Source organism: Poecile atricapillus, chromosome 3 (assembly GCF_030490865.1).
Source record: "Poecile atricapillus isolate bPoeAtr1 chromosome 3, bPoeAtr1.hap1, whole genome shotgun sequence".
Classification (NCBI taxonomy): Eukaryota; Metazoa; Chordata; class Aves; order Passeriformes; family Paridae; genus Poecile; species Poecile atricapillus.
In genome coordinates this window covers 68,271,318-68,284,825 of record NC_081251.1, presented here as the reverse complement: position 1 = coordinate 68,284,825, position 13,508 = coordinate 68,271,318, and the positions used below count along the sequence as shown (strand labels likewise).

Below are 13,508 nucleotides of genomic sequence, written 5' to 3'. Positions count from 1 at the left end.
GTTTTGCTTACATATGTTACATATGTTAGTAGTTTGTTTCATTTTAATTGGATAGGAACATAAGGAACCAAGGAGATATGTTTTCTGTTTAGTAGAAGCTTTTACTATTTCAAATTTTGCAACAAGCAGGTAATCTGAATGACAGCCTATTCCAGTATTGCACTTCTGGTTTGACAAATAAAGGTTAAGTTTCAACATCAAATAATAGCCTAACAACCTTTCAAACCCTGGTAAATACAAATAGGTGAGTGTTTTGTAGCCAACAACTGAGAAATGCAATATCACACTTAGGTCTCTTGAAACCTCCACATGATCTCCAGGAAGCAAGCATTCAACACGGTTCAAAGTCAGACAGAGATGCAGTGATCCCTTTCACGCAACATGTCAATGTGTTGTGAACTGACTACTTCCAAATATCAAATTATGTATTGATAGTTCTTTGTTGCTCAAGTTGCAATTTTAAATACAGTGATTTTGCTTTTCATAATGATCATATTTTGATTTCTGATTTGACAGAAAAATACATTTTAAAAATAAACACAATAATGACCCCCAAAAATATGAAAAAGAAATCCTGAAAGAAAGCAAGGGAAAAAAGCTTTTTTGATATTTTTTTTTAAATAAGGAAGATTACTTTTCCTCTAACCAAAAGAGAACAAGAACTTTCATAGAATATTTTGTTTCTCCAATTCAGCATTTTCTAAGAGAAATCATTCCTTTATGTAAAATTTCTGATCAGGTAACTAGATTCCTGTAAATCCAGGAAATAAATAATAGCTAAATACAATAACCAAACTGTGTTTCCTGCTGGGCATACAAGAAATCAATGGCAGAGTTTGGAACCAAACCCTTACTTCCATGTCCCAACACAGCTGATCAAGCAATGAATTTTTCTTCCTCATTTCACTGATTTTATTTGCCTTTCACTTTCCATTTAAGAGGCTATAGAAGTGTCCAAATGTAAGATTAGCTTTTGGTTACAGTACAAGAATGTATTTTAATAGTTCTATTTATGTTTTATATATTGAAAAATTCTGTAAAAAAAGAGCATGTATTTAGCAAAATATTTAGCATAACACTGAGTAAATTCCTCATGGAGTCAACCATATTTTTTAATCAAAGAACTACCATTATCATTCTCATATTGTTTCCTGGTACCTGTTGAAATAAAATGGATAATCCAAATCCTCAGAATGTTAGTAAAGGTTTCAAAGATTTTATGTCTGTTTTGCTATTGAAATTGGTCAGATGTTGTCTCGTCACTCCCACTGCAGCACGAAATAAAATCAGGTCTAAAGGTCTTTAAGAAACAAACTATAGTTTTAAGATGAGAAAACAAGAGAAATTACCTGGGTCTTCTATTGATAAGTTCTTCGTTAACCATTGAACAATATCTGAACCTAGGAACAAAAAAAAAGGTATTTATAGATTAGTAAGTTTTCTCTCACTATTCTTCAGATCCCTGAGGCAATTCATATTGTTCTCCCATGGAAGAGATCAGCATTTTTTTCTCCTCAGTCTGCCTAGAAAAAAAGCACTGGCTATTCTATTTTAGTTTAGTTTTGTTTCATTTTTTAGCTTTGTTTTAGCAGTGAAACATAGAACTTTTTTCTTTAGGCTTAGACTGATAAAAAGTAATACAAGGGCATTAACTGTGCAATATTAATCTGCATTTTAAAAATTACACTACTGCAAAATGTGCATAGAAAAACACTTCATTAATCTAAGTTTCTACCTTCCCCCCCACTTAAAAATTAGTTTACTTGTAAAGGCATATTCAGATACCTAGATACAGGCTACCAGTGTATCAAATTTCACCTCATGGCTAAGCTCTTGACAAAATTCATTTTTCCCTCAGTGCTAAAGTGTTTTCCTTATGACTCCAATCTCCCTTGCTCTCTATCCCTTCATTTATTGCACATCCTTTTATTTTTATTTAATTTCCTGCCTTTTTTTAAGGTCCCATGCTTTTGCTTGCCTCCTAACATCTTTGATACCAGATTTCTTCCTGCCTTTCACACTGAGTATCCTTCCAACCTCATCTCCTAATTCCTAACCCATCTGCTCCTCTTGGGCATGCACTTCTATCACACTTTGCACTTTATGCCACAAGCTGAAGTCAGCCTTGATTTTCAGATAGAAAGCTACAGTTGAACTTCACCCACTGTGAACATGATTTGCCAAATGAATTATGAAGCATTGCAGACAAAAAACCCAAACCATGTTCATCATTTGAGCAACTTGAAATAACCAAACTGGCCCAGAAGGAAAATGGGAAAAACACTGAGGGATGTTACATGCATGCTCTTCATGTTTCATCATACCCCAAGTTCAGACAAGCAATGTAATAGAGATATCACATATTTCCTTACAGAACCAATATTTGAGTTGCTCATCCATTTCCCAACAAGCATAATAACAAAACTCATTTATACACTTTAAACTTAAAACAATAATAAAAATTCTATACAATTTACACAAATATAAACCAACTCAAATCAATAAAATCTCTTGAACATACTATAATATATAACATTAGAATGTAGAATATACTTCCCCTGTCACTCCTTAGATTCAGATTTCTTCCTGTACTTTACATACTGCATAATTTCCTTTGCTTTTCTTAAGGCAATGAAAACAGTATTTTAAAAAGACATTTCAGAAAAGAAGGGATATTTACTTCTCCTTCTAGCTTTTATTTTATTACACTAAGTGAATAGCTTTATCATGTATTTTGCAAAGCCTCATTGATTATATCATAGTTTTCCATGTGTGTATGCACTACAAAAATGATTACATAGAAGTGAAAATCCCTAGAGACTTAACAACCATGTCTAGAGTCTACGTTTTTCATTGCTATGTTAAATGTCTAAATTTTGATAGATTTTAAACTGCAATGGCAGAGTTTCTCACAGCACTTACATGGCTTTATTCCTTAAATGAGGCAATTTACCTTTTCATGCTGTTGGAAGTATACAGAATGTTTCAGACAGATATTCCTACCCCAAAATATTTTATTTTTATAAATACAATTTTAATCATTTTTTTATACATATGACATTTACAAGGTTTACACTGACAGAAGAATTTCAGATTAATATAAGACGAAACTTCATAAACCTCAATGACGCAGTTCCAAGCATAGCTATATTTTTCTGTCAGCTGACTAGAGGAGTTAGTCAGCCCTGAATATTTTCCTAAACCTTCAAAGATCAAAGACAAAAATCAGAAAAACAAAATGACATTTTGAATACTGATTTTTAACTTTGTCTGCTTTCAAATCTCTCAGGTGCCATATGGGAAGAAGTTTTCTATTCTTTTTATCTTGCCTTCAAACACTTTTTTCCTTTTTGCCTCCTTTGAAAACTTTCTTACAGTGACATGCTGTATTCCTCAGTCCTCAGCTCCCGGCCTCTCATTTGAGTGTACATGGTCTATACATCAGAAATTTCACCTCCATATGTTTCAGTGTCTTTTGGCTTATTATAAATAATAGTGGGAAATCAAATTTCTTGAAAATGGCACCATCTGATTATGAAAGTTCATTGATGCTCTATTCACACTTTACCCTGAAGCCATTGCCCTGGCACACAAAAGCCTGGACATGAGTTTAAGCCAACTATTTCATTCAAACACACTGATGATTTCAGAGGTACGACTTTAATGACAGATGAATAAATATCAACATCAACACTCTCCTTCTAGTGTGAAGGCTATTCAAGTAAAACAAACTTGCAAGTAATTTGTCATATGGCAAGTGAGAAATGTATCAGTTAATATTTCTTTGGGAGACCTTAGGGCCAACTCTAGTCCTAAAATAATAAAGGTATTAACTTGTAGAGCTTGTTGGGTGTTTTTTTTAGCTACTAGTTTTAATGTGTAATTAACAATATTGTTTCCCTTATTTATTCCAGAGCCCTTTTCTAAGGTTTATTACTTTTGCAGATCTATTTCTAAAAGCAAAACCATTACTCTAACTTCTTATCTCAGGAGGGAAAAAAACAAGGCAGTAAAACAGGTGAAAACAGGAAAATAATACTTTCTGTGAGTATAGCTTTGATAAAAACTACCAGTAAATTCATGACAGTTTTCACACACGGCACTTCACAGCTATAGGAATAATGATCCAAGACTATAAATTTAATTATTTGTAAACAAGAACCAATACTTATAGGATGAAAAGCTTTAACATTCAAACCCGATTCTATCTTATCATCAGAAATCTAGCAAAAAGACAAGCTAGTAAGATGATATAAATTTAATGGAAACCTCTACCTTGCTACTGGTCTCACCTGAAAAGGAAAATTTCAGCAATCTAAAACAGAAAATGTTTGCTGAGTCAAACACTCAGTTTTTGTACACTTTTTAATGTGTGATATCAAAGACCCAGCTATAACATTGTTAAAGCAGATTCTCAAGTTCTCCAGGTCTCCCCTCCTCACTTCCATCAAGCGGCAAAAATAGGCAAGTTGGCTATTAGATCTGCAAGGTACAGAAGACTTCAGTCAAATTGCCAGCAGAATTTTGAAATCCCAGAAAAACTTTCAGTTGTCATTTCTAAATTAGAAGATTAAATTGTCATTTCTAATTTAGACATTTCTAAAAATTTCCAAAGCAAATAAAACTGGACAAAGCAAAGCGATAATTTTTAATAATACCTTAAAGCTAGCAAAAGAAGAAAACATTTGAAAAAAGGGGGTTCTTTAGACATAGAGCCTAAAAGCTAAGAGTGAGATTCCTTAAATGCCAGCACCTATCCCGATAAGGGCAATAAATTCACAAGACCTTACTCTAGTCGGAAAAAAGACAGACTTTAATCTTCTTTAAAGAAATAGGCAAAAACATGTCTATATTCATATACAAATGAAAAAGACTCAGTCATGTTCTTTTTGAAATGTACTTGCTGAAAATTCCACAAGTGATTAATTTTAAATGAAATGGTCCCAAAATAGCAGTTGCTGAGGCTGTCACAGCATCTTAAGAAACTATTTTTGAATAAAGCATGCTCTCTGAACTCCGCAATACTGATTTCCAAGTCAAAGTCATAAAGGCCAGGGCAATGCTAAGGTCACCTTTCAGAGAAAATCACCTATTTTAAGCAAGTCCTCACAGAATACATTTTGAAAAGGTGCTGGTTCTGACCTATAGAAAATTTCACAGGAATTATACATCAAATTTTTGCTATGCATAAATGCAACGAGCCATGCAATCTTTGATCTGACAGAAAAATTATATGATAGTAGTACCGCAAAAGAAAAGCAAAATTCAAAATGCTCTACCTTTTTCAATATTCAAAAACATATCTAGTGGAAGAAGAGACAGCTGCAAGAAAGCATACCTTACTAATCAGAATCACAAACCAAGAGACCACTGAGAAACTTAATTCAAGGATTTCTTCCTTCAGAATGAGACAGGTTCAATCTTGCAAAGTAAATAGTCTTTAGCTGTTGATATCTTGGTTTAGTAACTAAAACCTATTCTTTTTACTTTTGGACCTCTGAGTATTTGCAGAAAATGAAGAGAGAAAGTGACGCAGGAAGCTCCCCTGCATTGCTGATACCAAAAGAGAGGCTTTTGCTGTTGACAATCAAGGTTTGTGCCATCTGAACTCTCAAGAGCAACATAATCATCGTGGTTATGTTTGCCCAGCACTGTGAAATCTGGGCAGCTGTGCCTGTTTGGTGATGCAAGGCAGGAGCAGATAATTCGGGTGCTCCCACAAGGGAGCCTCGTTGTTGGCTGGCTCAGCTTCAGTGCTTCACTACCACCTAGCCTTGAGAACCTGGAGAATTTTTTGCAGGGCAGCTCACAGTACAGAAAACTTAATAAACATGACTCCAGAAAATATCACTGTCTAAATTTAAAACAAGGCTGTTATTAAATTAGTAAGGAAACAGTACTGTATTTCCATTATTTCTCTTCAATATTTTTTATATATATATTTTATATTGAGAGAGGAGGGTATTGGGTCATTTTAACTTCCATCTTCAACACCATCGCTTTGTGTGATACATCAGGAAATTAAGTTCAGTCACTGATATAAACTTCAAAATCCTTGATCATGACTGAAAAAAAAATATAATGTGCAATTTCATTTCTCACCACTGATTCAGACATTGGAAACACAAAAAGTGGATTAGATGAGCAGTGAGATTGTAAAAGCCAGTGGTCTCTCAGGCTTTCAGCACTAGCTGTTTTCAAATAAAAATTGCTGTCTAATGGCAAGTAGGACTCTGCAAGAAGGGCCTTTCACTGGTGAATGGGACAAAAAATGATCTGCATTCTCCCTGAAGTTTTCACAGTCAGAAACCATATCATATATTGCCTCGATTATATCAGCATGGCTGTTTTACAATTTCTTTTCTGTATCAGAAAAGAACAGTTTGTGTATGACTTCTTCATGCATCTATCCGAAAGAAATCAAGTACTATACAGTTATAGGCAGAAGGGCAGAGGGAAGAAAAACAATAGCTATATTATATTTGGCTTTAGGTATGGAAAAATACATTATTATCCAGTACCTACACTGGTTTATTCAGATTAATTTTTCCCTAAGTCTATTACAGCTGAGAAAAGAGAGGCTGTGCACCACTTGATTGCAGTGTCCTCAGAAAGGTGAAAGAAGGATGCAAGGACTCCTCTCTGAGACTGGGATTGCAGGAGGGCCCAAAGGATCATATACCACATAAATTCTTTCCACCCTATAATTTTAGTTAATACATTTTTTCCTTTCTGTTCTGTATTCTTTTGGATTAATGTAAAATAAGATTTATAGATTTAACTTGATAGAAATTTTTATTGTGAGTGGCAACAGAGCTGACACTGATAATTTGAATACCCTGCTGATTGCACTTACATATTTAACTTTCTGACCTTTACTAATTAAATGGGTTGACTTTTTAAAAGAAAAAAAACATCACTGATCAGAGTGCAATTTGATTAAGGAAATTATTTACATCTCAACTTACACACACATTTCTGCCACTTGTTTCTTCAGAATTACTGAGGAAAACAAATGCAGAAACTTACTATTTTGACTTATAATTGAGAGTGGACCATAGTTTTTTTTTCATTTATGTTAAGGAAGATTGTACCCAGGTGCAGATTCAAAAATGTCATCTGAATAATACTAACAGTAGAGAGAATATAACATATTTTAATGAAATTACTCAAGCATAAAAGTAATTGCAGTTTTCTAGTTTTATAGCAACATAAACTGAAATATAGTTTTTTCCAAAGTGAAGGTATGAAGGATAGGAATTTGCAGAAATAAAACCATCTGGATTCTTTCATTCTCAGCTGTAAGCAGTCCTCAGAAATACTCAAGCCTAGAAGGGAAGAAAGTATCCATAATTCTGGCTAGCCTAACTTTGTGAGGAACATGTTTCTTGATACTGTTATGACTTTCTGCTTTAGATAGGAAAATTCATATGTGAAAGAGCTAATAAAGCATGCAAAAATCTCTTCTACCAATATGAAATAAATCAATGGTGCTGACCAACAAATTTCAGTAATGTAAACCCTGGTGTCATACTCTGCCTCAGAGCCAAGCTTCAGAGTAGAAATATGGTTTATAAACACTAAAAGGATAGTTAAATACGGCTGTGTATCTGTGTTAGTCTTTATTCTAAAAGTGGCAAACCACACAGGTCCCTGTGTCCTCCAGCAAATGGGATTGCTGCTTCATTCCAGCAACATTTATCTCTAAAATTTCCCACAAGACATCCTCTACTTAGATCTCTTCCACAGCCACAAATGACCGTTTTACAAATGACACTAGCTGTGCATAATTGGCAATATACCAGTAACCACAGATTAAAGCCCTGTAATCCCAAGGCTCTTATCCCATACATTAGAGTTTAGCATCTTGCTGAAGTACATTGCTCCATGCTAAACATTTGCAAGGCAAAAGTGATGCTGTTAGGAAAACTAAGTTGCATGAATGCCCTGTACATCCTGTCTACTGAAAAGGAATTTTTATGCTTTTCTTCAAAATGATGTAAAGCCTTGTGATGAATGATAATAGAGTATCAATGTGTACATGACATGTAAAATCTTTAAAACTTCCTATATGTAAAAAAATATTTGGGGGGGGGGGAAAAGCCAATAAAATATAAGTAGAATTTTGAACACCATAAAAATGTCCTGAAGAAATTTCATTTATGAGAAATCCTCACCTCCAAACAAAAAAGAAAAACAAAACAAAATCCAACCAACCAAAACCAGAAAAAAAGCACACTTAATTTTTAACTACTGTATGCTTTCTTCAAGCAAAACTTCTAAAGACTGAGATAAACAAGGAGGCTGGGAGACTTATCAGTGACACCTACTTGATTTCCTGTTCATCAGATATCTTAAATAATGCTGAAAGAAAATAAGAAACTAAGTAATTACCAACTTTTCTCATCATGATACCCCTTCCTTTTTCTCTCAATCAATTCCTCTCTTTACTTATCAAATACCTGCAGACACATTTGGGTACCATTAAGAGAAACGGCCAAGAATTCAGCTACTCATCATGTTTTCCATCTACCACTAACTTTGGAAACTCAAGATAAATCACATCATCCAAAACAGTTCTGGTTCCAATGCCAAGGGGAGAGAAGAAAGCCTCCAAACACCAAGCATAATGGTGTCCATGCTCTTCCCAGCCACCCAGCCACTCCCAGTGTGTACTGTGTAAATCAACTGGCAACAAGACTGTTCTGCAATATCAATGCCCCACCTTGTAGGTGAGTGCCTAGTCACCAGCTTAAAGAACTTTTTTTTCTATCTTTCTTAATGATGATGTACTTTCTTTTTAAAAATAATGAGAAACTCCACATGGAAGAGAACAGTCTCTACTGTCTGCTAATTACATTCTCTAAATCATGAGGCAGCTTAGTCCAAATTTCTGCTCAGACACAAGCACTTTCAGGCCTTCAAACTTGTGTGCCCCCATTTCAGATTCTAGGCGATTTGGTTGGGGTATTCTGGTTGTGGCCCCTTTTAATTCCTTTTGCTGGAGCTCTAATTCTTTTATGTTAGATAGCTTGGGAGATGAGAAGAGCAAATAAATTATTTACAACACTATAGGACACCCATGTGGGAAGCTGAGCACCTGGAATTCTCTCCCTACTGCAGAGCAGTCTGGTTAATGGGAAGTAGAACAGCACTGGCAAGTGTATCCTGGTGGAGAACACTGCAGGGCATGAATGTAAGAGCAGCCACCCTCAAGAAAAGCTGAGAAGGAAATGGATATGTGACTCCTATGCCAAGTTTGACCTCCCATTCCTGAAATAACATATGAAAGGGCAATAGTAACATCACTTTTGTCTATCTTGAACTCTCGGTCTGAAAAATTCATCCATGATTATTCCAGGAAAACTGACAACGTATTCTTAAGAGAAAAAATTGCTGCTTGCCATAAATAGTTCATCTAGCCTTCTTTTTGTATTCTGGATGTTTTACTTTGTCTTGCTGACAACTTTGTACGTAGAAAACAGGTAGATTGATATGTGTATGCTCTTTCTTTCATACACATGGCAGTAAGTGTTTGCACATTGCACTTTGATAATCTTCACAACACACTAAAAGCTGCCTGAGTTTATCTCTGCCACAATAAACTCTTCTGCTTTCTTTTTTTTTTTACATCAGCAGTTTGAAAATAGAGTGTAAAACCAAAAATCCTCAAAGTTCAACAAAAAAGCTTTGTGAAATTCTTGTGAATTCTTTGTGAAATTATGCATTTTTTTCATATTTCCACATTAATATCTCCAAGAAATACAATATTTTTCTACAGAAATGCTTCTTCTAATTCTTGTCATACTGGCCCCCAAAAGACACCCACACACAGATGGCAATGGAAGGAAGTGAGGAGCAATTTCTGCTAGACACTTTTAACTTTCATGGAGGATTTTCACAGGGGAAAATCCTCAAGTCTTAATTCAGGGGTAATGGGAACAAATATATAAATTATATGAGACTTGCATTGGGATTTTGACTCCAGGAAGAAAGTCAGTGGGGACACAGTGACTTGCAGTTTTGACATTTTCCCGGCAACAATGTCAATGTACTTCCTCACAAAGTGTTCCTACACAATAATAGTTAATTTATACAGTTGGTTTGAAAACGGGTTTTTCCCTTGTTGCTATTTCAAAACATTTTCAGTGACTCATGCCTTTACTGTTCTCTTCGCTTAAGACTCTCAAAACTGATGTCCAAAAAAAACCCCTTTGCTCAGTGTAGACTTCCTGACTAACGTAATCTATTTAATTTAGTTATTTTGACAAAAATACACCTTTTAGAAAGATTTATAGTGATGCTTAGTACAACAGCAGAATGGTCTGCAGAAGCTTCTGAACCAGAAGTTTCCCAAGAATTTGATCATTACCCAGCCATTCTCACACACACAGAAACCACTCAAACAGGAAACTGCTTCTCAATAAAAAAATCTACAATACAGCAGTTGCACAAAATACTTATCTTCAGAGATACAATCCAGTGTAGGGGAAAAGGCTATAACAGCAAGTCTGAAAATTTGAATTTCATAACAAAATGCCATGAAATTGCAGGATAAAAATATTTTGTTTGGCCAAAGTAGACATCTGAGGATTTTAGCTCTTTATTCCTATTGTTCCTCAGCCTGTAGCACAGACCAGCTATTTTTCAAATAGTACTAATAAATACAAAGTATAAAATACAAGAAAGTTTGCTGAAGCCGAGTAGAAACCTTCAACCTTAATCCGAATATTCAAGTGTTACACTAGAAATGTCACTGATGCTGATCAAAACTTTGCTCAAGGCTTCTTTCTTTTCTATTTGAAATATGAAATGTTTTAATATTCAATAGACTACAGAAAGTTCAAATGAATTTCTATTTTTGATTAATCTGAGCTGGATGCTTTTGTGGTATTTCCTCCAGTCCCATGATTATTTTAATAATGCTATGTCTCAGAGTTTACACTTCAAAGATCTGCTGCAGGGCTACATTTTCAAAAGGGAAAAGAAATTAAGTTATTCAAATTGTAAGTACCTACATTTTTTTATGTATCTATTTATTCTGACTGAAAATCTAATCCCATTCAGCTTTAACCAAAATATGGGACTATTTCAAGACTTTAGTATGCTCAGTTGCTCGGCATAACAAAAATCACTTACATTATACAATATGGAATGAACTGTGTTAGAACTAAAAATTAATTTGCTCCAACTCAATACTTTCACCAAATTCAGCATATTTTTCATTTGCAGTCTTTCATCACTATTCAGAGATTATGAATTAATTTATTCTAGATGTCAATAATTGTGCTACACAACTATCTGAAGCAGATATTATTGTGTCTGCTCTCCAAGACATAAAAATCTCATAGTTCTTCTCATGGTAGTTCTTTACATATGTACCTCAAGAACCTTGTCACAATAAAGGCAAAATTCATCAGTTCTTGAGGAAAATTCCCGAATATTCATTGAACTATAAGTTCTGCTGACAATTGAAATTCTCTAACATGATGGCTCCATCAATGGGGATTTAACAAAAATTGAGATAGACATGAACTACTATTTAACAGTCAATCAGGAGTTCTTGGGTTTAAAATAAACTTAATCATATCCACAATACGTAATATATTTCTATCTCAAATTGAAAATTGAAGTATGGTATATGTTCAATGGTATGTGAGTATATACACCAGTTGTTTTATATATTATGCTCCCATCCATCACAATGAACTTAGAAAACCAAGAAGAAAAACTTGGAGAAAATAAATCTCCCTACATTTCTGTTTACCAAGTTTCTCTTGCTGCTGAGTTTCCCAATTCACATCAGCATTTGTAAGATATAAATTGCAGCCCTGTAACTAGTATTGGCTTTTTTCTCTGACATTTTTATAGTAATTCAAAAGCCACCTTTCTGCTTTGACCAGTAATGTGGTACCACATTAATCAAATACATTTTTGAAGCGAAGTATTTTGCTTTCCATCAGTATCAGGCAATGTTCATAGAGCCATCATTAATGTCTCCATTTTAGGAATGTCTCTTAGAGCCTGGACAAAGAAACAATCTCTGCAAAAACCTTCTGTTTTCTCCCACCCCTACCCTCACATTCATTACATCCAGAGCAACTATTTAATAACACTAATCCACAACCTCATGGGAAGCATTTGCAAGTTTATGTGGAAAAGTTGGAGAGAATAATTTTCCACTGCCCAATATCAAGCAGAAAAATGATAAAAAGACATTATTCTGAACAATCCTGGACCACTAGCGCAAGATGTAACCTTCGGTATTTATCTCTACAGTAAAGATAATAGTTCCTTATACTGTGCTGTGGATTTTGGGGGCTAGAGAACAGAGAAGCACTTTGAAAAGATCAACCAGTAAGTGCTAGTGCAATAAATAATAGTGCATGTCCTGGAGTCTGGAGTCTATTCTTCATGTTATTTTAATGTACAGCTCAATGTTTTATTTCTTTAGATGAAACAGCTGAGAACTGGTGTCTTACTGTGAACATAGGATGGGTCTTTTATAACTTAGTCTTGTGAGTACAGAAGCTCTTTGCAAAGATGAGACTGTAGTTCATTATTTTTTTCCTTCTTCACGAAATGAAGAAAAAAATCAGGTTCATACTGTTGCCTAGGAGTATGCAGTGACGTGAATACTACTTTTAGCACCTGTTGCGTCTTTGCTGTTTACATTGCCAGAGTAAGAATAAATAGTATCAGGATGTAAAATCAACCTTGGTGAGGGAGCAAGTACACACAGCCATTCACCTACCTATCCAAACCAGCCCTGGCCCCCTTCCCAGCCTCTGTACAAACTGTTTATTTGACTTTTGGTTTCTCCATGTAATTTTTGAGGACTTGTGTTACCGCTGAAGATGAACAGATCACACGGACACAGGTCGAGGTGTGGTGAAGAGAAGAGACAGGTTTATTTTTCCCTCCAGGATTTATAGGCTCCTGACCACAGCCAGGTATTGGGTGGTCAGGATAACACTTTCTCACAGCACTGGCCATGAGAGATGTCCATCACAAGACGTGTAACAGAAAGAATGTACACATATCTATGTTTACAGTTACTGTCCTGGGAAAGTCTTTAGAAAACCATGTCAGCAAGCTCAGAAGCTGAGTTTTCAGGGCGACAGACTTGTACATATTTTATGTAAAATTGATGATGGCCACCATTGCTTCTTTAACCACTGACTGCAGACTCAGGTACAGATTATATATATTATATACATATATATATATATATTCTCTTTATAAAAGGCAGAATCAGTAAAGAAATATAAAGCAAACAGATATCCAGTATTGGGATTATTGTTCACTAGTGGAAGGCAAAAGTAGACACAATTCTTGTGTTGAGGGCCTGGAGAAAATAAAGATTTGTCAGTCAGCTAAGGAATTGTGCTATCTACATGAAATATGGTTCCAAGGTTGGGAGGGAAGAGAAGACATTTTGGAAAAAACATGTTGTTGCTCAATCTTCTTACATCCTTAAAAGTGCTAAAATGAATTCATCAACAGAT

The 13,508-nt window shown here is 34.9% G+C and overlaps 1 protein-coding gene across 4 annotated transcripts in view; it reads right to left on the bottom strand.

Moving 5' to 3' along the window:
- RGS7 (regulator of G protein signaling 7) overlaps nucleotides 1-13,508 on the bottom strand; it is a 266,876-nt gene that overhangs the window by 100,450 nt on the left and 152,918 nt on the right. For all 4 annotated transcript variants that reach the window (XM_058835396.1, XM_058835399.1, XM_058835398.1 and 1 more), the window contains one exon: nucleotides 1,350-1,400. In XM_058835396.1, coding sequence (XP_058691379.1) covers nucleotides 1,350-1,400 — 51 coding nt within the window. The remainder of the gene's footprint in view (nucleotides 1-1,349; nucleotides 1,401-13,508) is intronic.